The 26,603-nt window shown below is 60.8% G+C and overlaps 2 protein-coding genes and 1 long non-coding RNA gene across 9 annotated transcripts in view; 1 reads left to right on the top strand and 2 right to left on the bottom strand.

The window, feature by feature from the left end:
• RTEL1 (regulator of telomere elongation helicase 1) overlaps window positions 1–6,845 on the bottom strand; it is a 28,201-nt gene extending 21,356 nt beyond the window's left edge. For 2 of the 7 annotated variants that reach the window (XM_057529964.1, XM_057529968.1), the window contains exons 1-7: window positions 6,402–6,674; window positions 5,720–5,980; window positions 4,602–4,797; window positions 4,234–4,327; window positions 3,610–3,691; window positions 3,348–3,408; window positions 81–156 (exon numbers count right to left, since the gene is read on the bottom strand). In XM_057529964.1, coding sequence (XP_057385947.1) covers window positions 81–156; window positions 3,348–3,408; window positions 3,610–3,691; window positions 4,234–4,327; window positions 4,602–4,797; window positions 5,720–5,821 — 611 coding nt within the window. In that variant the 5' untranslated portion in view covers window positions 5,822–5,980; window positions 6,402–6,674. Of the gene's footprint in view, window positions 1–80; window positions 157–3,347; window positions 3,409–3,609; window positions 3,692–4,233; window positions 4,328–4,601; window positions 4,798–5,719; window positions 5,981–6,401; window positions 6,676–6,737 lie in introns of those variants that run through there. The other 5 variants (XM_028167278.2, XM_057529967.1, XM_028167279.2 and 2 more) reach the window with 5 other exon arrangements.
• A 2,849-nt stretch (window positions 6,846–9,694) lies between these two features.
• On the top strand, window positions 9,695–20,466 carry STMN3 (stathmin 3). Its single transcript, XM_057528967.1, has 5 exons — window positions 9,695–9,838; window positions 16,088–16,183; window positions 16,430–16,605; window positions 17,764–17,955; window positions 18,529–20,466. The coding sequence occupies exons 1-5, from the start codon at window positions 9,820–9,822 to the stop codon at window positions 18,586–18,588; spliced, it is 543 nt and encodes a 180-aa protein (XP_057384950.1). The 5' UTR covers window positions 9,695–9,819; the 3' UTR covers window positions 18,589–20,466.
• Window positions 20,467–20,586: 120 nt separating this feature from the next.
• LOC130704863 (uncharacterized) lies at window positions 20,587–22,628 on the bottom strand. The gene is made up of 2 exons (XR_009005380.1): window positions 21,479–22,628; window positions 20,587–20,940 (listed from the first exon to the last, which is right to left on the bottom strand). It is a non-coding gene; the product is annotated as an uncharacterized LOC130704863 (long non-coding RNA).
• Window positions 22,629–26,603: the final 3,975 nt, after the last annotated feature.

Genomic DNA, 26,603 nt, shown 5'->3' with positions numbered 1-26,603 from the left:
CGTCTCACTTCTTCCATTACTGCAGGAAAGAAACGTACCCGCCTCTGCACGTCGAGGAGGCCCAACCCTGGGGGGGTTACCTGTGCCTGGTCCCGCTCCTGACCAGGTCCTCGATGTCCAGGATGGGGCTGGCCAGCTCCTGCTCCAGGCTCTTCTCTGGGGACACAGGCAGGAGTAAACACAGGCTCTCTGGTCCACTGAGTCCCGGGACCACGGGAGGCACCCAGGATGGAACGGCTCCTGGCAACAGGCAGCCCCTGGGGAGGGCACCAAGCCTAAAGCAAGTTCCAAGGGAGCCCTGCTCTGTGCCTTGGGCAGCTGCAGGCCTGAGGCTGAACACCAAGAGGAGACCCCGGGGTGGGGTGGGGTGGGGGCCGGCCCTCAGCCTGTCACCGCCAGACGCTCTGCAGGCCGGGCGGCTCCCATGAGCCCCGGGGCACCTGCCCTGCAATCAGGCTTCAGTCTGGCAGCAAGTCCCTTCCTCTCTCGCTTCACCTCCCACACAAGAACAAGCCCATAGTCTCCCTCTAGAAGGAAGCCAGGCTCCACACGGACAGCAGCAGGAACACTGAGCTGTCACTGCCTGTGCTGCCCGGGCAGGGGTGCAGAGCCGGGGCCAGGTGGGCAGGAGGCGCAGAGCCCACCTGAGGCCCCGCAGCCCCGGGGCCCCTTCCTCAGGATGCAGCCCCGACAGGCCCCACTCCCTGCTGGCTGTGTGTCCCTGGGCAGGACGGGCCTCAAGAAGGGACACGGGCCCCCCAGCTGGGCCCGCAGGAATCGGCCAGGGAAGCGCTATAACCCAGCGACGCCCAGGCCTGTCCCAGCGGATGGGAGCAAAGGTCTCCTCTGATAAGCACCCAGAGTCTCAGGGCAGCCCCATGTGGACACAGGTCCCTGGCTCCCAGCTCCACGGGGGCAGGTACCAGACCCAGCCCTTAACTGCACAGACCAGAACACAGAGACCCTCAGCAGTGACCGCCCCCAGGGTGCCCCCCCCCCAAGACAGCAGGCAGGGGAAGGAAGAAGAGCCATCCACTCAGCAGCACCATAGCAACAGACCAGCCAATCGGCACGCTCCGCAGCAGGCCAGCCCCAGAGCTCAGTAACCTACCTGGGGCGAGGGGGGCTGTGGAGGGGGGGCAAGGAAGAGAGGGCAGTCAAGAGGAGACAGTGGAGAGGAGGGCGAGGGGCCCGGCCGGGCCGCACTGCTTGCTCCCCGTGGGCCGCGGCCAGGCAGGGCTCCTGCTCTGCACGCCTCTCAGACCCCTCCTGGGGTCTCTGCCCACTCCTCTCCCCCTCCAAGGCCTGGGCACCTGCTGGAGACACCCCACTGCATCCCATGGGTCAGCTGGCAAAGGAGGCTGAGACGGCCAGGGTGCGCCGGTTTACGGGGAGTGGACGCCCTCGATGAGCAGGCAGAGAGAGCACAGCAGAGCAGGGGCAGGGACTGGGGAGGGGACAGAGGCCGGAGCCAGCAGGCCAGCTGGGGCAGCCCCTGCTCTGCCACGCAGGGCCTGGGGCAGCAGGGGGGGGGGCCTGCAGCCAGGGGCCCCACACGCAGCAGCTCCAAGGGTGCCTCCACCGCGGGTGGGAAGCTCCCCCCAGCTCCCACCCCTCCCCTGGCCTCCTGGCCCCTCCCGCCTCAAGAACTCTCCAGGTGAGGTGAGGGGCGCTGCAGGTGAGGGGCAGGACCCTGCAGGTGAGGGCTGGTCCAGCAGAGAGGGCAAGCTGGCCACTCCAAGCTGCTGTGGAAAGGTGGCTGGAGCGGTTCCCACCCAAACGGCTCTGGCCTGTGGCCCACAGGACACCTGGCACCCCCTTTGCCAGGGACAAGGACGGGGGGGGGGGCAGCCACGGTGCAGCAGACAGGGGACGGCTCCGTCGAGCACCACGGGCCTGACGCCAGGGCCCGTGGGAAGGCAGGACTGAGGGCAGAGGGCCGAGTAGCGGGGGGACGAGGACAAGAGACCAGCCTTCAGGTGACCCGACACCCACAGGCCTGATGCTGACGGGGCAGCAGAGCTGGCGGCCAGCAGTCTCCAGCCTGGGGCCACGACAGCTGCCACAGGCCATCCTCAGCCTTACACTTCACTGCTGTCCTGAGGGTCCTTGGTGCCACCAGACCAAGGGACACCGCCAAGGGGAAGGCGGTGAGGAACGAGCCTGGGACCCTGGGTCCTCGCCCCAGAGGCCAAGCCGTGCAGCCCTACCCACAGCCGGCCTGCCGGAGCCCAAGCCGGCATCAGGCAACCCCCCTCCATCTCTCCAAGGGCGCTGGGACTCCCAGTTCAGGCCTCTGGGACTGTACTGCTGTCCTGACCCGCTGCCTAGCACAAGCCTGGCCCACTGGGGTTGCCCAACCTGAGTAGACGGTGGCCTGTGGGTCACCAATGTGAACACTCCAGGGCCTGGCTCACCGCAGGGTCTGAGTCCCAACCCTGAGGCAGGAAACAGAGAGAACCCTGACCCCACAGAAGCGTGACCCCCCCCCCCCCCCAAGGCCACACAGCCCTGCCTGGAAAGGCCACACAGCCCTGCCTGGAAAGGCCACACCACAGAGAAGCCTCTCTGCCATCACCTGTGGCTCTAGAAGTCCTGACAGACACAAAGGACAGCCACAGGCGGAAAAGCAGGAATCTGGAGGCAAGGGCACCAGTGCCGCCCCACTCTGGGCCCTAAGAAAGTCAGTGACAGGAGACAAAGGGACCCCCCCCTTCACAGGGCCCTGGGCACCTGCGGTCACACCACCACGCCGCACCTGGGCCGGCCGTTGTCACGAACACTGTGCTTTCCACTCTCATCCGTTTCTGGATGAGGCTGGAGGAGTCACTAGGAGGACCCCAGGGGCTCAGGGCTCGTCACACCCACACAGTGACAGGATGCACCACAGAACCAGCAAAGGGAAAAACATGTGGAGGAGCTTCCAGAACCCCCTCCCTGGCTGACTCCCCCAGAATGAGCTGAGACCACGAGTGAAATGCTCTCCAGAGACCCAGCGCCCAGGGGGCACTGGGGGCCGCTCACGTGGGCACCCCTGCCTGGCAGGCACCCAATTTCCAGCCTTCCAGGAGGGAGCACGTACTCTGCACAAACCACGCTGTTTGCACAGTTCAGGCCCTTGCTCGGCCCCACCGCGTGAGCTCCTCTGCACGCACGCCAATGCTGATCAGGAGACAGGGCTCAGGCACCTCAACAGCCCAGAGCGGGAGGCAACCAGGCTGGAGCGCCCAGGGGCAGGAGCCAGCAGCCCAGGAGGCCACTGAGCCCAGCCCCCAGAGGCGCCCAGACTCCACTCCCCCTGCAGCGCGCCCTCCGTGGGCAGGAGACACCACCCCAAGCCCTCTCACCTTCCACGTTGTTGTAGAAGTGACAGGAGCGACTTGCCACCTTCTTGCGGCACAAGTGGACCTGGGTGAGGACGAGGTCTGGGCTCGTGTGACGGCCGAGCGCTGCCCCAGCCCCAGCCAGGCACCCCCTGCCAGCTCCACCCGCGCCAGCTCTTTACCCCTCTGTCCCCCAGGGGCACAGCTGGGGGCTCTAAAGCCTGGGCAGCACCCACGCAGCAGCAGCAGACCCACCAAGGCCAGGGTGGGCGCCCCAGGAGCCCACCTGCATGTGGTTACTCTCCTGCTTCTTCACCTCAGGATGGATACACAGCTGCTCCCGGGAGCCCAGCACACACACTCGGGGCCTGGTGGAGGAGACGGTTGGGGGGCCCAAGGATCAGAGCGGGGGGCCCCAGTGCTGTCCAGCGGCAGGAGCCACGTGGGCTGCACCGGGAGCCCAGGGAAGCTTGGCTCACACGCCCGCCCGGGCAGCCAGAGGGAGTGGCTGGGGCGGAAATCCACCCCGGGCTCGAGAGGGGCTTTCACCGCGGCACGGCCCGCTCTCAGTCAGCATCCAGGGCGAGCAAGGAGGCGAGGCCGAGAGACTGGGGCAGGCCTCGGGGAGACCTTGCCACCTGCATGCTCCCTCTCGGGGGAGGCCGGCGGGGAGGGGACACCAACTCCCCTGCGGCAGTGCTGGGGGCTCCAACACGGGGCAGGGCCTCCCCCCGCGCAGCTGCCCTGACCCACGCCCACAGCTGACACCCCGATGGCTGTGAGGAGCTCAGGGCATGAGCCTGAGGTCAGGGCGGCAGCCCCACAGCCAGAGCACAGCGCGCGCCCAGGGTGGCATCCAGGCAGAACACCCCCGTGACCCCGAGGCAGGGGTGGACGCCGCCTGACCCACCGGTAGGAGGTGTTCCGGAGCTCCCTGATGGCCTGAGTGAGCTGTGAGTGGGTCCTGGAGGCGTAAATGATCTTTGGGACGTCTGCATAGCACGCTGCCCGGCACAAGGGAACAGGACAGGTCACGGCCCACGTGTGCAGTTAACCCGAGGCACTCAGCTAACTCGGCCCGGGGACAGCTAAGCATCGGATGCCCGATACTCGCTACAGGAAGGAGTGCAGTGGGTCTCTGCAGGGTCCTCACTTGGCCAGAAGGCTCTGACCCTAGGTTTACAGCCAGGACGGCGAGAAGTGACGTGGCAGCTACAACCCCCCTTCCTTCCCTGCCTCCCCGCCCGGGGCCAGGAGAGGGGCAAAAAGGGGCATCACCTGGGACATCTCCTTCCGGGACAGCGTTCCCCCAGGACGCCAAGGCACGGTCAAGGAAGAGCTCCCCTGACGCCCTCTCGGCAATCCTGCGGGCAGAGACAGCGTCTCGGAGGTGCTCCCGCCAGGCCAGCGTGCTGCAGAGGAGACACAGGGTCTTCCCCGTGCCCGTGGGGCTCTCCAGAACGCCGTTCACTTTCTAAATGGGGTGGGGAACAGGGTCACGGGGAAGCAGGAGCAGGCTCCGCAGGCCACACAGCCCACCTGAGGCAGGTGGCTGAGTGACAGAGCGTCCCCCCGCTCTGCCCCCACTCAGCGGGGGACGTAAAATGCCGCAGGACCTCTCCACTCTCAAACCAAGAGCTGTAGATCAAACCAGGTCTCGTTAGCAAACAATTTACAGAGCATTACCCAAAATACCACGGTATTTTCCAGTCTAATATAAACAGGAAGATGACTAATTAGGTATCAAGCCCCAGAATAGAAGTTTGATTCTGTATCCAAGCAGTTACACTACCTGAACGGAATCTGACGGCCTACACAGCTCTCAGCCGGTAGCCTGAGTGGAAACCTGGGCAGACACAGGCATGTCTGCAAAGCTGCCGCAGGAATGGGAACATGGGCCCAGCTACAGAGGCAGCCCTCAAGGGCTGGGGGCTTGGGCAGGGTACAAGAGGGCATGCCCAGCAACCCAGCAGAAAGCAAGCTGCACCCCCTGAGGTTTAACGACCTCCCCTAACGAGGGCTGGTGCCACCTGCCCCTCTGTGCGAAATACTTCCTCCAGCCCCTCAGCCGGCTGCTGCTCGTCGCTGGGCCTCAGCTGACATTCCACCTGCGCAGAGAGGCCCCCAAGGCGCTCTTAAGCCTATCACCTTATGTCTTTCCTTTCCAGCACTTGTCACCGGCTAGATTTACCCTTTTTGTTTATTTGTTTAGCATCTCTTCTACCCCACCTAAAACATGAACCCTATTTATGGTTGACTCCCACGTCCAGAAGGGTAGCTTCACCAGTAGGACCTGGCCGGAGTAAACAGGACGGTGCACGTACATTAGGTCTTGCTGAGGCTCTACCCACTCTGACCCATCCCCCGGGGACAAGCCCCTCAGTCTGCAGCCTCACCTTCTGCAGACACTCCAAGACCTTGCTCATGTACTCCTCTTGGCATTTGTATGGCTGGAAAGGGAAGTCCACTGTCACCCCATTCAGGGTTATCTTGGGCATGCTGGCCTACTCTCGGTCTCGGGCGGACACAGAGGTTGGCTGAAACGCAGGCTGTGTGGGTCTGCGAGACAAACCCCCCTCTGAACATCTCAGGGTCTCAGCCGCTCCAGGTAAGTTATGCCAGCCTGTGCCGCTGGGACACGTTCTCCACGGGAGCCCCTACGGCAGAGACGGGAATGACAAGACTGCTTTTAGCGACCCTTTCCCGAGCGCCAGGCCACTTCACCAGTCCCCTCAGGCAGTGCCTCCGCAGACAGGTCCAAAGGCGAGCCTGTGACATCCTGTCACAAGGAGCTCGGAGAGGTGTCGGCCCTGCCTTGTTCTCCCGCCCCAGGCAGCTCCACCGTGCTCCGGGAGAGGCGACAGGAGAGGGGCCAGATGCAGCTCCACGTGCTCCACCCGCAATAACACTGCATTGACCTCCGCCAGAGCTTGAAGGGCCACAGTTCCCAGCGGAGCCCCCCCCCCCCAGCCTGGGCCGGTCGGGATCCCCCGCCCCTGCGGCTCCCAACCCTCCGCTCCACGGGCCAGCCCCATCCCTCCCAGGTGGGCAGCGAAAGAGCACGTGTGCTGCTCTGACCTGGGACGCGAATCCGTACGGCGCCCAGCAAACCACTCAGCCTCCCGAGGCCTGGTCTCGCCTGGACACTCGGACTAACAGCCCCGCGCTCCTAAACCCCACCGGGCCGCCCTTCCCGCGGGCCCGGCCCCTCCACGAGCGCGGAGCCGGGCACTACGCGCCCCACAATGCAGCGCGCCAAAATCGCCTGCGCGCGGCCCGAGGGCTGCGCGGGGCCTGCCGGGAGTTGCAGTTGCGGAAGCCGCCGCTTGGGCACAGGTTCCAGTGCCAAGGTCTCCGCGGGGAGCCTTCCACGACCGGGATCCCCAGGACTTTGCCCCAGTCCGTCAGACTCACCACCACCGCGTCCTCAGCCGGCAGCCGGTCCGACCTTGCGGGCTGAGGCGCGCAGTCATCGCTGAACGCGCTGCACTTCCGCCCCCACTTCCGGTCCGTTGCGCAGTGCTCCGGCCGGAAACTGGTCCCTTCCCTCGGGGTCCGCGCTCTGCTGGCGCGCAGCGTTCCACGTCCCACCCGCCCCTTCCGTTGACCCTGAGCCCGGTGACCGGCACCTCCTCGCCCGCGGGCACGAACCTGGGGTCCCGCCGTCTCCTCCCTCCCCACCAGGTCTCCATTCCACTTCCCGCCTGGGCCAGGCCCCCTCGGACAACAGCACAAGCCTTCTGACAGGTTTCCTGTGGTTTCCCCCCTTTTCTCGAAAGACCCAGAGGTCTTTTTAAGACTTGAGTCTGAGCTGATCACTCTCCTTAAATTTCGCAAATGGCTACCCCTTGCCCGTGACTCGGCTCCTGAGAGCCCCACCAGCTCCTCTCCTTACTGTCCTCTGGGTCCAGCCGCTTTTCCGGTCAATGTCCCCCACTGGTCAGGGCGGGACCTCTGAATCCCCAGCACCCAGCACCAGCTGGCAGTCAACAGGGAGGTTCCAGGGGTCTTCACAGCTCTGTGTGGTCAGAAGTGTTTGTCTATGGACGTCCCTGGTGGCGCAGTGGTTGAGACTCTGCAATCCCAATGCAGGGGGCCTGGGTTCGATCCCTGATCCAGGGAACTAGAACCCACATGCATGCTGCAACTAAGAGTTCACGTTCCACAACTAAGGAGCCCATGAGCCGCAACTAAGGAGCCCGCCTGCCGCAACTAAGACCCAGCGCAACGAAATAAATAAATATTTTTTTAAAAAAGAAGAAGTGTTTGTCTAGGTGACCCCAGCATGCCCCAAAGAGCACCAGAAAGAAATTGACGCTGAAGTGACAGCCCACAGTCGCTGGCAAGGCTGATTTTAGAGGGTCTCGTGGGCTCTTTTTTTTTTAATTTTTTTTTTTTTTTTTCTTTCGTGTGAGGGCTTTCTCTAGTTGCGGCAAGTGGGGGCCACTCTTCATCGCGGTGCGGGGGCCGCTCTTCATCGCGGTGCGCGGGCCTCTCACTATCGCGGCCCCTCCCGTTGCGGGGCACAGGCTCCAGACGCGCAGGCTCAGCAGTTGTGGCTCACGGGCCCAGTCGCTCCGCGGCATGTGGGATCTTCCCAGACCAGGGCTCGAACCCGTGTCCCCTGCATTGGCAGGCAGATTCTCAACCACTGCACCACCAGGGAAGCCCTCGTGGGCTCTTTAATGTCCAGATGTTTTCCCGCTGATGGCACCTCAGTGCCACATGAGTGTCTAGGCTGATGTGTGTGAGATCATGCTTGGGGAAGCCCCTGGCACGCACTGGCATCCACCCACACCCACTTGTTCCAGTGAGGGGACAGTAGAGTGTCTATCTCAGCAGGGAGCTTGGAGAAGAGGAGACCTGGCCACACACTTGCTGAATGCTCACTAGGCACACATTTCAGTACTACCATCCATGCAGGCATTAACACGGTTGTCCTTCCAACGACCCCTGAGATAAGTGCTTTTATGATCCACTCCTTACAGGTGAGGAAAGGAAGCACAGGCTGGGGTGGTTAGTAGATTTCCCGAAGACGGCAGCAAGTCCCAGAGCCAGGAGTCCCACTCTTCACCTCCACACCCCCCATCTTCTGAGAGTAATGGCATTTCCCCCACAAAAGTCCAAGGAAGGGAAGTCCAGGACCCAGAGACTTGGCAAACTCCTGGGCCAGAAATGGAGCTGAGGACCCTGGTCACACATTGTGCATAGGGACTGCCTGCCCAGGCTCCTATTAATTATAACACGTAAATGCTGTGGTACTGAGTCCTGAGAGGTGAGCAGAAGGGGGAAAGAAGGCTGGCCATAGCAAGCCCCCTCAGCAGGCACGGGGATCTCGATCAAGTCAACGAACTTGCACTGAGCGTCTGCTCTGGCAGGCTTTGTGGGACTCCCACGGTGGACCAGACCCCGTGTGGACCACAGGACTGATGTTAACCAGTCACATGCTTGCTGTGTGTGCACACAGAGGTCCTGAGCCCTCCTCATCTCTCTGTGTGTTCCCGAGGTTTCCCAGAGATCTAGTTCTGGCTCCAGGGCTTCATTGCTTGTGGAGTCAGCACTTCTCTTGGCCTCGGTGGCTCCGTCCCTAAAATGGGAATGACGCTCTATCTGCCTGACTTCCCATCCCCATCACCAAAGAGGTGACATGGTCACTGCGGGAACAGCTCTGCCTTTGGGGGTATCAACCAAAACCCTGAGTCTGGCGGGGGGAGGGGCAGGACGCCACCGACTCACCAAGTGTGCGACTCTCTCCTACACCACCTGGGGACTGACACCATTGTCTCATCTCACACCCGAGAAATGGAGGCCCAGAGAGGTCAGAAACTCGCCCTCAGTCACACAGCAAGTAGATGTCAGAGCTGGGATTGGCTCCAGTCTCCGTCTCGCTCCAAAGCCTTTGTTCTAGGCCTCTTCACATCAATTTACCCTCTTCTCTGCCTCAGGAGCTGCTCTCGGATGCCCCTGGAGGCCTTCCAGACCAGCCCCCACCCTCACCATCCATGACTCGCTTTGCCCTCAGCACAAGCCTGGGCGCACAGAAGGCACCGCCCAGCCTCCACTGGCCTCAGTGAAGAGCTCTCCTACCCCACTCTGATGTTGAGGCCTATCCCGTCCTGCTGCACCCACCCTAGGGAATTGGGGGCTGTTTCCGCCATCCCCCCCGAGAGTGCACAAAGCCAGGGTGGGGGGGGGCACCGGCTCCAAGTGGTGAGCGGTGGGAGGATGGGCAACTGGTTGCAGCGCTCAGCTCTGCGTCCCAGGCTGATCTCTCCCCTCCCATCATCCCCTCCCTCTGACGGCTGCAGCCCGTGCAGCAGCCAGGCGTTTTCTCTCTCTCTCTCTCTCTCTCCCTCCCTCCCTCCCTCTCCCCGCTGCTCCCGCCTCCTGCCCTCCCTTGCCCCCTCCCCTCCCCGACACTGCAGCATTCGCCGACTGCAGCTCCAGCCACCGCCCGCGCCTCTCCGGCCTCCGCAAGCCCACCGCCGCCAGCACCATGGCCAGCACCATGTCCGGTAGGCACCGGGGCCTCGGGAGTCCTGGGGCTGCGGATCTGAGCAGAGGCTATTGTCTGGCCTCGCCCACCGCTGGGCCGATTACGGAGTGTTTTCCCATCTCGGACCCCACGCTCTGCAAGGGCGCGGGCGCGCTCCGGGCGGAACCCGCAGGAGACGGGGTTCAGGGCCGCCGGGTGGGGAGACCCGGTGCCCATAAGGCGGGGATTGCGGCGCCAGCCTAACGGACTTGGGCCGCAGAGCAGGGGCTCCGCTCGGAGTGGGGGCATCGGTGCGGGGGTGCCCTTGCCCCTTGGGGCGCCGCTGTGCCAGGCCGGGAGCGACTGCCTCATGGTGGCTCCGAGAACCCTGGGTGGGCGCGCTCGCGGGATGCGGGCAGGGTCCCTGGAGGCGCCCGGCGACCGCAGACCCTGGTCGGACCGCGCCTTCTCGGGGGTCAGAGGGAGCAGCGCGGGACCCTTTGCAGGAGTCCCAGCCCGGGGCCGGCGGGGCCCGGGCTCTCCCTGCGCCAACGGAGGGGCCGGGGGACGGGAGGGGGCGCTGCGAGAAGACGGGAAACGGAAACCTGAGCCGAGCCGCGCCCGCACCTCGCGTCGCCGCCCCCTCCCCTCGCCGCGGCGGGCTCGGGACCACCCTCTGTGACACGGTGCCACCCGCCCCGGTCGAAAAAGCCACCGCCCTTTACGCTGCGGGTTTGGATGGGGGATGGGCTGCCGCCGTTTCCGAGCCTTTCTAGGATGGGGGCGTCTGCCCCTCCCTCCCCCGCCGCTCCACCTCCCCAGCTGCAGACCCACCGCCCTCAAGGGCAACGACCCTCTCCTCCCGGGCCTGCAGCAGGCGCGGAGCTGCCGCGGAGGGGCGGGCACCGGGCGAGGCGGGAAACGCGGGACAGATACTGGACGCGGGAGTGCTGCCAGGCGACCCCCGGGGCAAGGACGCGGGGGTCGCTCTCCCCAGGAACGCTCTGCCCAGTCTGGCTTTCCCAGGACCGGCTTCACCTTTGCACTCGGTGCCCGAGATGGCTAGGCGGGCGGGCGGCCCCCGCCTCCACCCCGTCACCTCGCCCACCCTTCCTTCCGCCCTGGGGGCGGCTCTTTGCAATCCCCTCTCCCCAGCTAGTTCGACTCTCTCCGCAGCGCCCGCTTTGGCCTGAGGCGCCAGAGCTCCGCCCACCCACGTGTGCAACGCCCTGACCCCGCCCCTCAGGGCCGGCGGTTCTGGCCCCCAGTGACTTCCGCAGGAGCCCGGCAGGGGACCACGTGCGTCACTGACCACACACACCCCCAAATCCATCTGGGGGTCTTACCCATCTGGACTTCATACGCCCCCTGCCCTCTCCCTGACATCCCCAGAGATACTGGGACCAGCAGGTGAGGGTGGCCAGTGCTGCCCCAGTCCCACACTGGGGCAGGTCTGTGCGTCCTCATTCACCATCTGTGCCTGAGCTGGGGGACAGCGGGCAGCCACTCCTGGAAGCATTTATCAGCTTTTCACCCCGTTAGTAAAAACCCTGCACAACAGGCCTCCTTCTCATCCTTCTGACATGAGCAGACTGAGGTTAGGTGCTGGAGGGACGCAGACGAAGCCACACCATCGATGGCCATCAGGGCTTGGGCCCAGACCCTCCAACCTTAGAGCTTCCTGGCACCAGACCCTCTTCTTGGCCAGACTTTGGGGCACTGCTGACCCATGCTTTTTCCCAGGATTGTTCTGGGTGTCCAAGTTACCACTGGTGTCAAGAAGGAGACAATGGGACTTCCCTGGTGGCACAGCGGTTAAGCATCCACCTGCCAATGCAGGAGACACGGGTTCGATCCCTGGTCCGGTAAGATCCCACATGCCGCGAAGCAACTAAGCCCGTGCACCACAACTACTGAGCCCACGTGCCACAACTACTGAAGCCCGCATGCCTAGAGCCCGTGCTCTGCAACAAGAGAAGCCACCGCGATGATGAGAAGCCTGCGCACCGCAACGAAGAGTAGCCCTCGCTCGCCGCAACTAGAGAAAAGCCCGCACACAGCAACAAGACCCAACCCAGCCAAAACAAAAAAAAAATTTTTTAAAGAAAAAAGAAAGGAAGAGACCATGAGTGCAATTGGTCAGTTTTGTCCAGCATGGCCAGCAAAGACATACTGCAGTGCCAGCTGGAGAACTGCTCCTAGCTGACATCACGTGGGGCTGGGCCTTTCATCTTCTGTCATCAGCACTGCCCTCTATAGAGTGCAGCCCATGTGTACACACACCTGTGCTCACCTGCAGCTTCTCCCGGCCATAACAGTTTGATAGGAGAGAGGTCTGGCCCAGAAGTGGCTACGTGACAGCGCCGGTAACTGTGGCCAAAATTGGTGTAAGTGAACCAGCTATGGCTTCTCTCTGAAAACACATCTTTGATTGGAGCCGACTTGCGTGCCTCAGTGGCCTTGAAGTGTCACCTCTGCTCTGGTCTGTGGCCGCGGCAGGATTGCTCTTGGCCTCGTCTTTGTGCACGGATTGCAAAGCTTTGCCCCTGCCTCTCCCTCGAGTGCCTCCTGATGGGCTGCGTTCTGAGGACACTGCGTCTCGGTGTCCTTCCCAGGTGCTCAGTTCTTCAGGCGCTTTTGTAGACTTGCTCACGTTCATCCCCTTATGCGCCTCTGGCGAGCTGCAAGGCCTTGCACCTGCTACCTAGCCTCTCAGGGGCTCAATCTCCCCATCTGGGTGGCCATGATAGTGACAGCACCTCCCCTAGGCTTGTTCTGAGGGTTGGATAAGCTATTTCAGGAAACAGTGCTTGGCCTGGGGCCTGGCAAGAGGTGAGTGCCCAGTCCATGCCAGGCAGCATGACTGTTGCAGCCACATTTCCCAGAGAAAGGTGAATTCTGCTGGCAACGCCTGCCATGTTGGGCTCCCGACACGGATGGAGGAGACTCTGACAAGTGAGACAGGGGCAGCCTGGGTGGCAACAAGCTCCCTCTGTTAGGAGGCAGTTAGCAGCAGCCTCCAGGGCCCTTCTAGGGGTGAGCGGGAATCTGGGGGCCCCCTTCCCTCCTAGTTCTGGAAGACCTCCCCACCCACCATGAGGCTCCCAACAGGAAAGTGCAGAGGCCTGGGCTCGTGACAGGGCTGCCATCCTGGCACGCTGTGTGACCTTGGGGGTGCCACTTGCCCTCTCTGAACCTCCTTCTCTGTAGAAATGAGGCTGATGAGGGTGTCTGCCTGGGCTGGCTGGTCTTGAGAGTCAGTCTGGAGGAAGGGTGTGACGTGCCCACCCCATCCCCCTTGGGCACGATTATCGTTGTTACCAGGTGCTCTAGGCTGATCTGGTGCCTTCTAACTCTTGCTCTTCTGAGATGTAATCATCCAAAAGGCCAATATGCATTTTTGCATGTTTAACATTTACTATGAAGGGGGGATAAAAGCAATCCAGTTCATGGTAGGGATTTGTTTTTAATGACTTTCTGAAGTCAGTGATGGGGAAGGAAGAGAAGGTCCTGGTGAGGAGAGAAAAGGGAGGGCATGCCTCGAGGCCCCGCTTCCTGGCTGGAGCTATGTCTGTGGAGAGGTCCGGGCCTCCACCTCTTCCTTCTGCAATGAGAGGAACTTTAAGCCCCTCCGGCTCTGAAAATACAGGCGTACCCTCCCGTCTTGCATGTGGCTGGGCCCAGCCCTGATCTCCAGCGCCGGTGCAGGCTGCCCCCTGCTCACTCTCTCCAAATCTGCCGGTTCCCCACCCGCCATGCAGTCCCCTCTAACCTGCAGCCAGACCACAGAGCAGGCCTCACTCCCAAGCCCCCTCCTGGGGAGTTGCCCCTTCCCACTGGGCTTCCTGAGGAAGGGTCTTCTGAGAAGGAATGTCCTCATGGGCCACCAACCCAGGGGATCTCCACGACCACCAGACGCCAAGCTGCATCCCTGTTTGCAGCCGCAGGACATAGTCCCTCACTTCCCAGTTGGACACTTGTCCCCTGGGCAAAGCCATGACCTCGGAGACTCTGACCTCAGTCTCCAGCCCCCAGCCCTCTCCCCTCTATCCTGCCTACACTCACACCTGCCCAAGCTCCCCCTCTTGCCCCTGAATTGCCACCAGCCCCCCTCCAGGCTGAGGTGACAGTTGCCTGGAAGGGAGCCCCTGTCATCTGTCTGTAAAATTCCTCTGTTATTAATTTGCAACCCTTTTCCTAGAAAAATCTCAGGCTTGAGGCAGAGAGGGCCTTGAGCAGCTGTGAGGCCCCAGGTTCCTGGCCTGTAAGGTAAACTCTTTCAGAGGTTTTAACACAGGATGAGAAAGGACTCTCTGAAAGGTCAGGGTAGGGGGCTGGTGTCTGTTGCCGGAGTGGTGGGTGCTGGCAGGGTTAGACCGAGGCCCCTCCTCCCTGGCCTCTCCCAGGACCCAGGTAGGCCCTTGACCAGACCCCCTCTCACTCCCTGCCCCACCTTCCCTTCTGAGCACAGGCCTGGCTACCTCCCCAGCCTCTCCGAATGTCCAAATATCTCCTGGTCTGCTGTTCCTGGAGAGCTGCTCTGCCTGGTCCTACCTCCTCTAACTCCCAAGCACACGTCCTGGGAGGTACCCCTCAACCTCCTTTCTAAAGTTAACTTTTAATGACATAAGTAATACACGAGTAGATTCTTCTTGTGAAAAAGCAAAATCAACAAGTCAGGCCAAAATCCCCTTTGAGGCCCACCCCTACCTGGCCCTCCCTCCCACACTCCTGAGCCAATGACCAAGTCATGTGTCTTTGCCCTGCTTCCCCTCCAAGACCCCAAAGGCTCTCCCTGCTGCTTGCTCAGGATTCCTCTGTGCTCCCTTCACAACTTCTTGGGCTCTCTCCAGAAGAGCCTGGGTCATCAGGACATTTAGATCAAATATCATCATTCTCTGCACTGGTTGTTGGAGGACCCTGCTCACAGCAAGCTGTTCCCTCAGACAGGGCCCAGTCACTTCTGTCCTGTGTCCTGTTTCTACACCAGCACTTTCCCCAATTTTACGTTAAACCAATTTAAAAACATTATCTTGTGTGAAATTTCATCAGAAAGTTTCTTGTCCAGCCTGTCTGCCCCTTGGAAGAATGCTGTGGGTAACCGTGCATGCTCTTTCATGGAAGCCAGAGTCGCTCTCCATGGAGTGTCCCTCTAGAGACCTATACTAGCTTCTCCAGCCAGGGAGGCAGGTGCATGGGTCTTAGCCCCCTAGTCTTTGGGACCTACTGCAGTGGTGGAAAGAACACAGAGGAACTGGGGTTGCCCTGGAGGAGCTTTGAACAAGTCACCCAGCTACCTGGGCCCAGTGTCCTCTTGGCTGAGTGTGGGTGACAGTATTGGGCATACAGGATTGTTGAGAGCCAGTGAGACATCAGACCCATGCGTCTACTTTGGGGCCTGGCTCGCTATGAACAAACCACAAAGAGCTCAATTATTTGCATTCTGAGAGCGAGTATCTCCCCTTCCCTGACAAGGCTCAGGGCCTCAGCAGGCTTACCTCCTTTTCTGGTTGGGTAGTGTGGACACTGGCTGTGGGCGCTCACCCTGCAAGGCCAGAGGGCGGGCTGTGGTGCTGAACGGACAGCTCCCGTCCCTTTGGCTTTTGATGAGCAGCCAGTGCGTGTCTGGTGAGAACCTGATTTCATCCCACGGTGGGCACACTACAGGGTAAATGGGGGGTGGGCTGGGGGCAGACAGGAGGGTCTGAGGGCTTCACTTAAGTGCACAGCCCAAGAAAGTGCTGCCTGCAGAAGCTCTACATTTGTGCTGGCCCAGTAACCTCTCGACCGACCGGGCAAGTGGCCATGAGAGGGAAAGGGGAGGAAGGAGAAGTACGTGGAGGGGCAGAGGGAGGGGAGAGTCGGGAAGATACACAGTGACAAAGAATCACGGAGACGTAAAGATACAAAGAGAGGTAGTGACAGATGGAGAGCCAGAAAGACAGAAGGATGAACGGAGACAGACAGAAATGCCAAGAGAGAGAAAAGGAGGGAGAGAGAGACAGAGACAGACAGAGAGGGGGGCCAGGGACTCAGAGACAGGAACAGAAAGACCAATGCAGGACACCCACAGGGAGGCGTGCCCAGGGAAAGACAGCCAACATCTGGGAGGGAGGGAGGGACGTGGAGAGTCAGAGATGTGGGACAAAAAAGATCAAGGTAAACAGGCTCCCAGAGAGGCGCATGGGGGCAGCAATGGGGGCAGAGGCAGGGAGGCCTGGGCATCCGCGGAGGTGGGGCTGGAGGTGCGAGGGGACGGCGCCTGCTCAGGCTGGCCTCCCGCCCACAGCCTACAAGGAGAAGATGAAGGAGCTGTCGGTGCTGTCACTCATCTGCTCCTGCTTCTACTCACAGCCGCACCCCAACACCGTCTACCAGTACGGGGGTGAGTGTGCCCGGCCGCTGCCCTGCCAGGGCCTGCTGCCTCCTGACCTCGCTACCCCCTCCCGTGGCGTCGGTGAACCCCCGCTTGGCTGCCTCCTGGAGAGGGGTCCCTGCGGGGAGGGGCCGGTCCTGGGGGTCCCACGTGAGCAGCCTCACCCCTCCACTCAACCCTTGACTTGGGTGTGTGCTCGGCCCGCCCCCTCCTCGAGCAGCCCTCCTGAAGCCACCATCTGCTTCTGCCCCGCAGACATGGAGGTGAAGCAGCTGGACAAGAGGGCCTCTGGCCAGAGCTTTGAGGTCATCCTCAAGTCCCCTTCCGACCTGTCCCCGGAGAGTCCCATGCTCTCCTCCCCCCCCAAGAGGAAGGACACCTCCCTGGAGGAGCTGCAGAAGCGGCTGGAGGCAGCTGAGGGGCGGAGGAAGGTAAGGGGCCACCCCTCTGGGTCCCGATGAAGACGGTCGGGGGCCTTGCTGGCCACAGACTGTGTCCCCAAGGTGCGGGGTGCTCCAAGCACTCGCTCGGCTGTGGGCCTGTAGCAGAGGCTCTCACGGTCCCGGGGCCACCTCCTGAGCCATCAGAATGACACAGGGGAGAGGAAGGATTCCTCAGTGGCAGCCAGCTAGAGGGAGACAGGAACCGGATACTACCGCGAGGGGCACCCTTGGCCATGCTGGCAGGGTGGGAGGGTCAGGTGGTAGCCCCAGGAGGGGCTCTGGGAGAGGAGGCTGGGCGACAGCCTCCTGAGCAGGGGAGCGTGAAGGAAGGGCTTTCCATGAGCTGGGAGCTCAGGGGGCCCCTGGGAGAAGCAGGCCCCTCCCCACCCTTTCTCACACCAGCCCCTCTGAAACTGAGATACGCGCAGAGAAGCACGTGCTCTCAGGAGTGCTGTCCTGGTGCCCAAGCCCACCGGGCAGGGGCAGCAGCTCTATCCCCCTTACCGCAGGACCGGTGAGCCCTGGGGACCCAGGCTTCTCAGGGTTAACTAGTAGTGACTGGCACGTAGCCCAGCAGCCTTCGGAAGGAGGCGGAGGGAGGCTGATTACCTCCGGGCGCCTCGGTTCAACTCCCGCGGCCACCAGCAGCCCCACCCTCCTCGTTCCAACTCGTCCCTTCCCTAGCGGCCTTGGGACCCCTCCACCGCCCCCGTCACCTTAGGGAGCTCAGAAGCCGGTGTGTATTAAGCACCTGCTTTGTGCTCAGCGGGCAGCCGTTTGAGCAAAGGACGGGGGAGGCTCCGCGACAGCCCACAGGAGCTTCCTCCGCACCTCCCATCTTCCCCGAGGGCAGCTCGGACTCGGGAGGGAGCGGGAGGGAGCGGGGGCGCCCGGGGCCCCGCGGGGAGGGGGCAGCTCTGCGGCCGAGGGTGGACAGGGAGGGCTTGCCTGGGGATGAGGCGGTCACCACAGCTGACGCAGCACAGTGTAGGCCCGCATTCCCCGAGGACGAGTCCGGTGGGCGGGAGGCGGTGGGCTCGGGCTGGGCGGCGGGGCGGGGCGCGGGGCACTGGGCGGGGCGCGGACAGCGGCGCAGGGGGGCGGGGCGGCCGCCCCTCACGCTCGCCCGCCCGGCCGCCCGCGCAGACGCAGGAGGCGCAGGTGCTGAAGCAGCTGGCCGAGCGGCGCGAGCACGAGCGCGAGGTGCTGCACAAGGCGCTGGAGGAGAACAACAACTTCAGCCGCCTGGCCGAGGAGAAGCTCAACTATAAGATGGAGCTCAGCAAGGAGATCCGCGAGGCGCACCTGGCAGCGCTGCGTGAGCGGCTGCGCGAGAAGGTGCGCGCCGGGGCGGGGCCCGAGCGCGGGGCGGGGCCCGAGCGCGGGGCGGGGCCCGAAGCAGGGGGCCCCCAGGAGCCCCTTCTTTTGGCCTTTGGCCGGTCCCTGCCCACTACGCCAGTAGCGCTCCAGCAGTCCGGCCTCCCCGTGACGCCCCGTCCTACTGGGGCCAGCCAGGGTGAGGCGAGCCCCTGCCCAGGCCGGAGCAGCCTCCCTGCGAGCGGGACCAGGTTGGTTCCGGGGAGCCCCGAGCCTGCACTCCCCGGGAAATTCCCTGAGTCACAATGCTCCGGTCTGGACACCACCCCAGGCTCACCGAGGGCCAGCCCCCACCCTCGAGCCGCACTTTCAGTCCGTGACGCGGGCCTGCCCCTGCACTCTGTTGGTCCTGGTCACCTCATTGGTCGCATCTGCCGCACCTGGGACCGAGCCAGTCTAGGGAGGAAAAGACCCCAGGGTCCCCAAAGCCCGGGAGCCGGAGGGCAGGGCCCCCAGAGCCCAGGAGGGGTGGGGGGGGGCAGGACCCCGCCATTCCCGGCTGCAGGGCCCCGCCCACCCCGCCTGTCCCGGCAGGAGCTGCACGCTGCCGAAGTGCGCAGGAACAAGGAGCAGCGTGAGGAGATGTCCGGCTAAGGGGCCTTTTGGACACCGCGGCGCCTGGATCCCGAGATGAGACAAGAACACGTCTGGGTTTTGGTTTTGTTTTGTTCGACTTTGTCTAGATGCAGCTTTTGCTCCCGCTCCTCCCTCCCCTCCTGTGCTCCCAGCTTCAGCTTCTCTTTCCGCGTTCCGAGCTGTCCAGTCCTCGTGGCAAGGCCTTGACCACAGGCTGTCCCTGTGGAGCCCCCAGGGCGTGGCACACAGCCCCTCAGTTCAGGCCCCAGGCTGGCGGTGGCTGGCTCCCCTCTTGGCAGCACTCTTAGTGGACGTGGTGGCGACCTCAGTAAATCCAGCGATGGTGGCAGGAACACGCAGGTCCTTGTGCTGGGTTGTGCTGTGAGCACCTTGTCACTTAGGGCATGTCTTCTGAGGTAGCTCCTGCCGGCGGGCAGAGCCACCTCCACCTGGATGTCCTCCCCTGGGAGAGGGGCTGGGCACGCAGGAGGGGGCGGAGGAGGACAGACTTGGACAGAGAAGGACCTCTGAGCAGTGGGGGCCAGGTACCCTGTCACCGGCCAGCCCTGGGAACCCCGTGTGCAGTGGTGCTTTTTGGAACTGGTGGGTAGGAGCTGCAGCACGCTTTAACGTGGTGGCACAGGGGCCTCTGAGACCCGCTGGCCTGAGGTTGGCACCCTCGGCTGGCCTGGGAAGCTTCGGTCATTGCCCTTGTCTGGAGCGGTGGTGGGGTGTGGCTTGGCCTGGGTTTTCAGGGCAGTGGGCGTGTTCCACCAGGGACCTGTGAGCGAGCTGCCGTGCTCCAGACGGTTGTGGGCAGCGCGGACACATGCCGGCCCCTCCTCCCAGAAGGGCCCTCTTCCTTCTGGCCCAGCACCTGTGTGGGGAAAGCCAGCCTCCCACTGTCCCTCCTCTCTTTCTCCAGGCTTTGCAGATGCCCTCGGAGGACCCCTCCTTATATCCCTTTGGAGTCTCAGCCCCCTCCCGTGTGCCCTCTGCTCTGGTCAAAAGATGCTCTCACACTGCTCCTGGCCACAGGGCGTTCAGGCTCACCTCTGGACAGGTGGCGCAGTGTGCGGGGTGGCAGCCACAAGTGCCCCTCTGGGAGCCCTGAGTAGATACTGGGGGGCGGGGGACCAGGGCCTGAAGATTCAGATGTCGGGGGGCAGGGGACAGGGTTCCCAAGCCACCTCCTCACCTGCTCCATCCTTCCATTCCTGGCTGGTGGCCCACTCTGGCCAGCCTGCAGGTTGGCAGCCTGGCTCTATCTCCTGCCAAGACCCTCCTTGGCTGGGCTCCTCCCCCTCCCTCAGCCTGGGGGGACCTCCAGACCCCCCAGCGCCAGCCTTTGAGGACGGCTACCCGCTTGGACACAGCAGCAGCTTCTTCTCCACGGCAGACCCGCCCCACGACTGGGTGCTTGGGGCCGAGTCCTCGCTGGCCAGCCTCTTGGTGGAAAGCATGAGGCGTTTCTTGCAGGCAGGACCCAGAGCCAGTGCCTCAGAAACCAGATGATTGCAGCCCTCAGTGCCCCTGGCTTTCGATCTACAGAAACCTACGGGGACACTGCTGGTGACCTCCCAGAGCCAAGCCAGGGAGCACGGGTGGGTACTGATCCATTGCAGTGGGCTTCGGGGGAAGTTGGGACCTGTGCCCCCCTCCCGGTCCCCACCGTGACAGCCCCCAAGGGAGTGACAAGCCAGGACTGGGACCCAGCAGTGCCCACCGGTGGCTTTTGTGGGACTCGGAAAGGGGACTGAGGGTTGGATTTCTCGGAGCGGTGGCAGCTCTCTCATAGCAGAAGCCCTAGTGTAATGCACACCCATCTCATCCACGTAGTAAAAGTGAACTTAACAATTAAATGAACGATTAAAAAAAATGTGTGTGTTTAAGAAACGGTTGAACTGTCCCAGCGTGTGTCCTGCATCTGTGGGGTCAGATGAGCTGCGAGGCCACTGCCTGTGCAAGCGTCCCCCTGGAAACCCCACCCCTGCGTGTCATCACAACTGCGAACAGTTCTCACAACAATGGCGATTTTAAGAAAAGAGCATATAAACAGCACGCAAGCCCACTTTCCCCTCCGGAGCCCCAGGAGACAGTGGGGGTGGGAGGGAGGAGGCTGGGACCTCTGCTGCAGGTGGGGCCACCCCAGCTCCCCCAGGGCTGCGCCCTCCTGTGGGCCGGGCTCTCAGCTTGCCGCTGCAGAGGAAGGTCAGGGTCTGAGGTCTGGGGCCTGCCCTTCTCACCATGGCTGTGGGTCTTGCTCGGACGGGGGGTGGTCCTAGAATCCCAGGGTGTGTCCCATGGCTCTGTGGACCCCGTTGGGCAGCTGACTGTTCACAGACACAGATCTGGCCCCAACATGGGGAACTGCAGTGGCAAAGAGACAAGCAGACGTCGTGACTCACATTGGTGGACACGTCTGTCCTAGGGGACCCAAACTTGCCCTTGGGGTGCCCGGCAGGGAGGGACCCCTCTGCTGGGGAGGAGGCATGTTTGGTAATGTCCACGCTGAGCCATGCTCAGGTCCACACATGGACCTCAGGTACAGGCCCCAGAGAGATGCCTGCTCCCCAGGACCCAGAGACCCACTCACCTCTCCCCAAACCCACAGCCCTCTCCTGGGGCAGTCCTAGCTACTTCCCCAGGCTCCAGGAAACTCTCACCATCTCCCCACCTTCCCCTGTCCAGGGAGAGGTGGGAAAGTCAGAACCCAGGACACACAGCCTCCAGTAAGGTGGAGACATCAGAAAGCTGCAGGAGTGGAAGGAAATACATGGACAATATTTTTATGAGGCGTGAGTTCTGCATGCCTGTCATCTGGGTTCACAGACACATGCTCACCACACAGAGGTGCACAGCCCTGGAATTCCCAGAAGAGCAGCTGATCAAGGTCAGGGCCTCTTACCTCTTAGGCGGCCCTGCTAAGGCACTGAGGGGCAGTCACCATATGGAGCCTCTGAGGTTGGGAGATGATGGGGAATCCTTTGCAGAAAAGCAATCATGCTTCTCCTTAACAAAGAGCAGCAAACAAACGGGGGACTCCTGGGAAGCCAGTTGGAGCTGTATTCGTAACCTACTGCTGTGTAACAAGTGAGTCCAAGCAGTGGCTGAAAACAACAAACATCGTTTCTGTCGAGTCAGGACTTCGGGAGCTGGGTGGTTCTGGCACAGAGCCTCTCGGGAGGCTGCAGTCAGGACATCAGTGGAGGTTGTCTGGAGGCTGTGTGGGGTTGGAGTACCCACTTCCAAGTCGGCTGGCTCACATGGGCGTGAACTAGTCACGGAAGCACAAGTGAGTCATTCAGAACAGCCTACCCTCAAGGTGGGGGGGTGGGTGAGGCTCTACCTTTGGAAAGGAGGAATGTCACAGACTCTGGGGACAGGTGTTAAAACCACCTCAGACACTCTGCGTTGATGACCCTGTGAGTTCTGCACACAGTGGGTGCTGGCTCGGTGCCTGGGGGTGGCAGTGGGCCCGCACCGTGAAACAGGGTGTCCGGCAAGGCAGGCAAGATGGAAGCACAGACAGATGCCTGTCCCAGCGGGGCCTCCCTCCAGCCCCTCACGCATCCTCGCCGGGCAAGCTCGGGTGTGGCTGTGTAGAAGGGAAGGTGGCAAGAGTCGGTACACACTGCAGCTGTTTCTCTTTCTGCTGAGGAAAAATAATTGTGCTATTTGTCAGTTGTATTAGTTTTCTCGACTGCTTGTAACGTGTGCAACAAACTAGGGGCCTTGAAACCACAGAGGTGTCTCCTTTCAGTTGCAAGTCAGGTGTTGCCAGGCCACCTCCCTCAGGACTGGAGGGGAGGGGAGGGCCAGGATCGGCCCTCCCAGCTTCAGCCGTCGGGAAAGGCAGCCTCTCCGTCCCCGAAGGGCCACTCACGAACGAACAGCACCGTTCCTTTTCAACAGAGGGGGGCCCCCGGAGCCTGTGGCGGGGGCTCCCTCCGGCTGTGAGATGGAGGCAGCCCCCGGCGCTCAGCATGTCGGACTCCTCAGGAGGGGTCAGGGCCTTCCCGCAGCACCAGATGGGTGCGTGCAGGCCAGCAGGGTGGGGACGATGCCCACGTGGAAGCCGACCTGGTCTCGTCTCTCCTGAGTAAAGCTTGTCCTGTCCGCTCGGCTGCCTCGCGCTCTCCTTGGCGACCTGGATGTCAGGATGCCAGGAACGAAGTGTTTGGACTTCTATCCCCCGCAGGTGGCTGGCGCTGTGACGAGCAGTGCCAGCCTCCACGCAGTGGGGACCTCCCCAGGGACTGGGAACTTGAGCCTGGGCTCTGCTGGACACCGGCGGTCCTTGGCTTGTGGACGCAGCACACGTGTCTCTGCCTCTCCCTCTGTGTGTCTGTCCCTATGGGACACCAGTCACTGGATTAGGGGTCCCCAATCCAACACGACCTCATTATTTAACTAATTATATCTGCAACAACCCTAGTTCCAAATGAGGGCACATTCTGAGGTCCTGGGACTTGTGATGTCACCACATCTCTGGAGGACACAAGTCAATCCCAGGCAGCAGCTGTAGGTATATAATTCGTAATTTTAAAACATCCATGCAGTAATTTGTGTATTCAACATGAGTTTCGTGAGTGCTTATTACATCTGTGTGTCTCACTCCAGAGAACAGTGATGGATTTGACACCCAGGCCCTGCCCTGTGAGAAACTGCATGTTAGTCAATAAAACCTTATGTTACATAATGGTAGTTTATGATTTTTTAAAGCACATTAAAATGTTTTTAACCTTCACAAAGTCCACTATGAGGAAAATAGTAGGCATTATCTTATGACATTAACATTTTTTCTGGTTACAAACATAATACATGTTCACTGCATACTACAAAGTATAAACACAAAAATCTTGATCCACCAAACTCCTTCCCCTGGAGAGGACTTACCCCTCAAGAGGTGCTGAAGTGAGCCCGAGTTCAGACCTCTGAGACGCGCACAGTGATGTGTTCGCACTTCTCCTACGTCCTCACAAACGTCGCTTCAAACGTCGGACAATCATCTATTTCATGGATGTACTAGGATTTCTGAGAAAACTTCCCCAACTTTTTGGTTTCAGGGACCTCTTATAATCTTAAAATTTATGGAGGACCCCCAAAGAGCTCTGTTTATGTGGGCTATTCGGGTTGACAGGGACCACATTGGGAATTAAAACACAGAAATTAAAAAAACAGTAATTCAGGGAATTCCCTGGTGGCCCAGTGGTTAGGACTCTGCACTTTCACTGCTGAGGGCGCAGGTTTGATCCCTGGTCAGGGAACTAAGATCTCGCAAGCTGTGTGGTGCAGCCAAAAATTAAACGAACAAAAAACCCGCCAGTAATTCAGGGACTTCCCTGGTGGTCCAGGGGTTAAGACTCTGCACCCCCAATGCGGGGGGCCCGGGTTCGACCCCTGGTCTGGGAACTAGATCCTGCATGCTGCAACTAAAGATCCCGCACGGTGCAACTAAGACCCAGCACGGCCAAATACATATTTTAAAAAATCAGTAATTCAGGGGCTTCCCTGGCAGCACAGTGGTTAAGAATCCGCCTGCCAATGCAGGGGACACGGGTTCGAGCCCTGGTCCGGGAAGATCTCACATGCCGCGGAGCAACTAAGCCTGTGCGCCACAACTACTGAGCCCATGCGCCACAACTACTGAAGTCAAAGGGAGAGGGCTTCCCTGGTGGCGCAGTGGTTAAGAATCCACCTGCCAATGCAGGGGACGTGGGTTCGAGCCCTGGTCCGGGAAGATCCCACGTGCCACGGAGCACCTAAGCCCGTGCGCCACAACTACGGAGCCTGCGCTCTAGAGCCTGCGAGCCACAACTACTGAAGCCCGCGCACCTAGAGCCCGTGATCCACAACAAGAGAAGCCACGACAATGAGAAGCCCCTGCTCTCCGCAACTAGAGAAAAGCCTGTGCGTAGCAATGAAGACCCAACGCAGACAAAAATAAAATAAATAATTTTAAAAAACCAGTAATTCACTAAAAAATGATACACCCATTACATGTTAACATTTTAAAATGAAAAAGTGACGTTTTCCTAAAAAAAATAATTAGTGAGAATGGTTGAAGCATATGAGAAAAAAATCTAGCCTCACACAGATATATGGTTGGAAAAAGAAACTGTTTCAATAGCTTGGTCTTTAATACTAAACCAAAGCTAGATGAGGGGTGGTTTCTTAAAGATTGGCTGCACTGTGAATCTGAAACCATATCAATAAACCTTTCATACTCTTACACGGGTTGAATGGTCTGTCCTGAGCTTAAATACACCTTTTACCCGTGCACGGTTCTGTAATTCCCAGTGCGTGTGCCACCCTCCCCCAGGCAGGAGGTCCTGGACCTTGGGGCCTGCAGAGTGGAGGAAGGGAGGGACAGGTTATTGCTGGGTAAGCCAGGCCTGCCTCGGTCCTGCTTCCAGTCTGGTCAGGGGCTGTGTGTGGTGGAGCCGAAGTAGAGGGTGGGGCATGACAACCCCACAGCATCCCTGGGCCCGTGATGCCACTCAGTCTCTCCTGGTTTACTCTCCTCTGTAGTAAACCAAGAGTGTAAGCTCCCCTCCCCTTGGGAGCACAGGGGAGAAATCACCACCCCAGACCCCAGGAGGAACTAATCCATCCTGTCAGCCAAGCAGAGCCCAATGCTTCGGAGACAGAAAGGGTGAGCGCGGGTTCAAACGCCAGGCCTGAGGTCCTGTGGCAGAAATACGTGGAGGCCACACAGCAGTGGAAACTCAGACTGGGGAGTCTGGGGCGCCCACAGCCTCCAGGGCCAGCGGCCACAGCTCACCCCAACTGTGCAGCAGCAGGACCTGGCCAGGTCTGCCTCCTGCATCCTTCTGAGCTTTCTCCCTTTAACATTCTATTTTAATTAATTAATTTTAAAAATTTATTTTATTTTTGGCTGTGTTGGGTCTTCGTTGTTGCACGCGGGCTTTCTCTAGTTGCGGCGAGCGGGGCTACTCTTCCTGTGGTGCGTGGGCCTCTCGTTGCGGTGGCTTCTCTTGTTGCGGAGCACGGGCTCTAGGTGCGCGGGCTTCAGTAGTTGTGGCTCGCAGGCTCTAGAGCGCAGGCTCCGTAGTTGTGGCGCACGGGCTTAGGTGCTCCGTGGCACGTGGGATCTTCCCGGACCAGGGCTCGAACCCACGTCCCCTGCATTGGCAGGTGGATTCTTAACCACTGCGCCACCAGGGAAGCCCTCTCCCTTTGACTTTATGGGCATTTACTTCCGGAACGTAAGGACAGGGAAACTCAAATAAATGACATGCACAGACCAGACACACCTGCTCTTGTATTTACCAGATGATAAAATAACTGCACTGACACAGGCTCAATAGTTTAATCTTTAAAAACAGTGACTTTTTCATCACTTGCTTGAGTACACTCTATATTATTGAAAACAGAATGAAAGCGTAACTCTCCCAATTATAACAGCACTGAAATGAAGTTTGCTTGAAACTTCCCAGTCTGGTAAATGGCCTTCCGTGGTCTTCCTACCTAAACATGAACACAGGTCCACGGCTTGGTCCTAAAGAAGGCATTTGTTTTCTGTTTCTCTGTCTCCTGAGAGGGAGCACCCGCAGACCCCGCAGCCTTTCACTGGGCACCCGAGTCTCCCGCAGCTGACAGCAGCCAGAGCAGCGACACCACACACGAGGAGACTTCGCACGCGCCTTCCCTGGTCTGAGCACAGCCAGCCTCAGCCACCCTCTGGGTCCCCCTGACTGCCCGGTGCAGGTGTGGAGACAGAGCACAGGGAGATGTGGGGATGTGGCCGACCCCACCACGGCTGCAGCGCTTCCTCCAGGAGTCCTGGGGCAGGAACAGGATGCCTCACAAGTGCCCCGGCCTGGGCAGGGCAGGTGACCCCACTCACCACCCCCTGGGCCCCCACTGCACCTTTCAATCAAACAGCAAGGCCTGTTTGTACTCGCTCCCAAGTCAAAGGAAAGCTGAGTGATGCTAACCTTCTCACGTTCTGGAAAACCCAGAGACTTTGCACTCCAGCCACTAAAAAGGAGCGTTTTCAGGGCGTT

This window comes from Balaenoptera acutorostrata, chromosome 15 (assembly GCF_949987535.1).
Source record: "Balaenoptera acutorostrata chromosome 15, mBalAcu1.1, whole genome shotgun sequence".
NCBI lineage: Eukaryota > Metazoa > Chordata > Mammalia > Artiodactyla > Balaenopteridae > Balaenoptera > Balaenoptera acutorostrata.
This window is presented reverse-complemented; position numbering and strand designations above follow the sequence as displayed.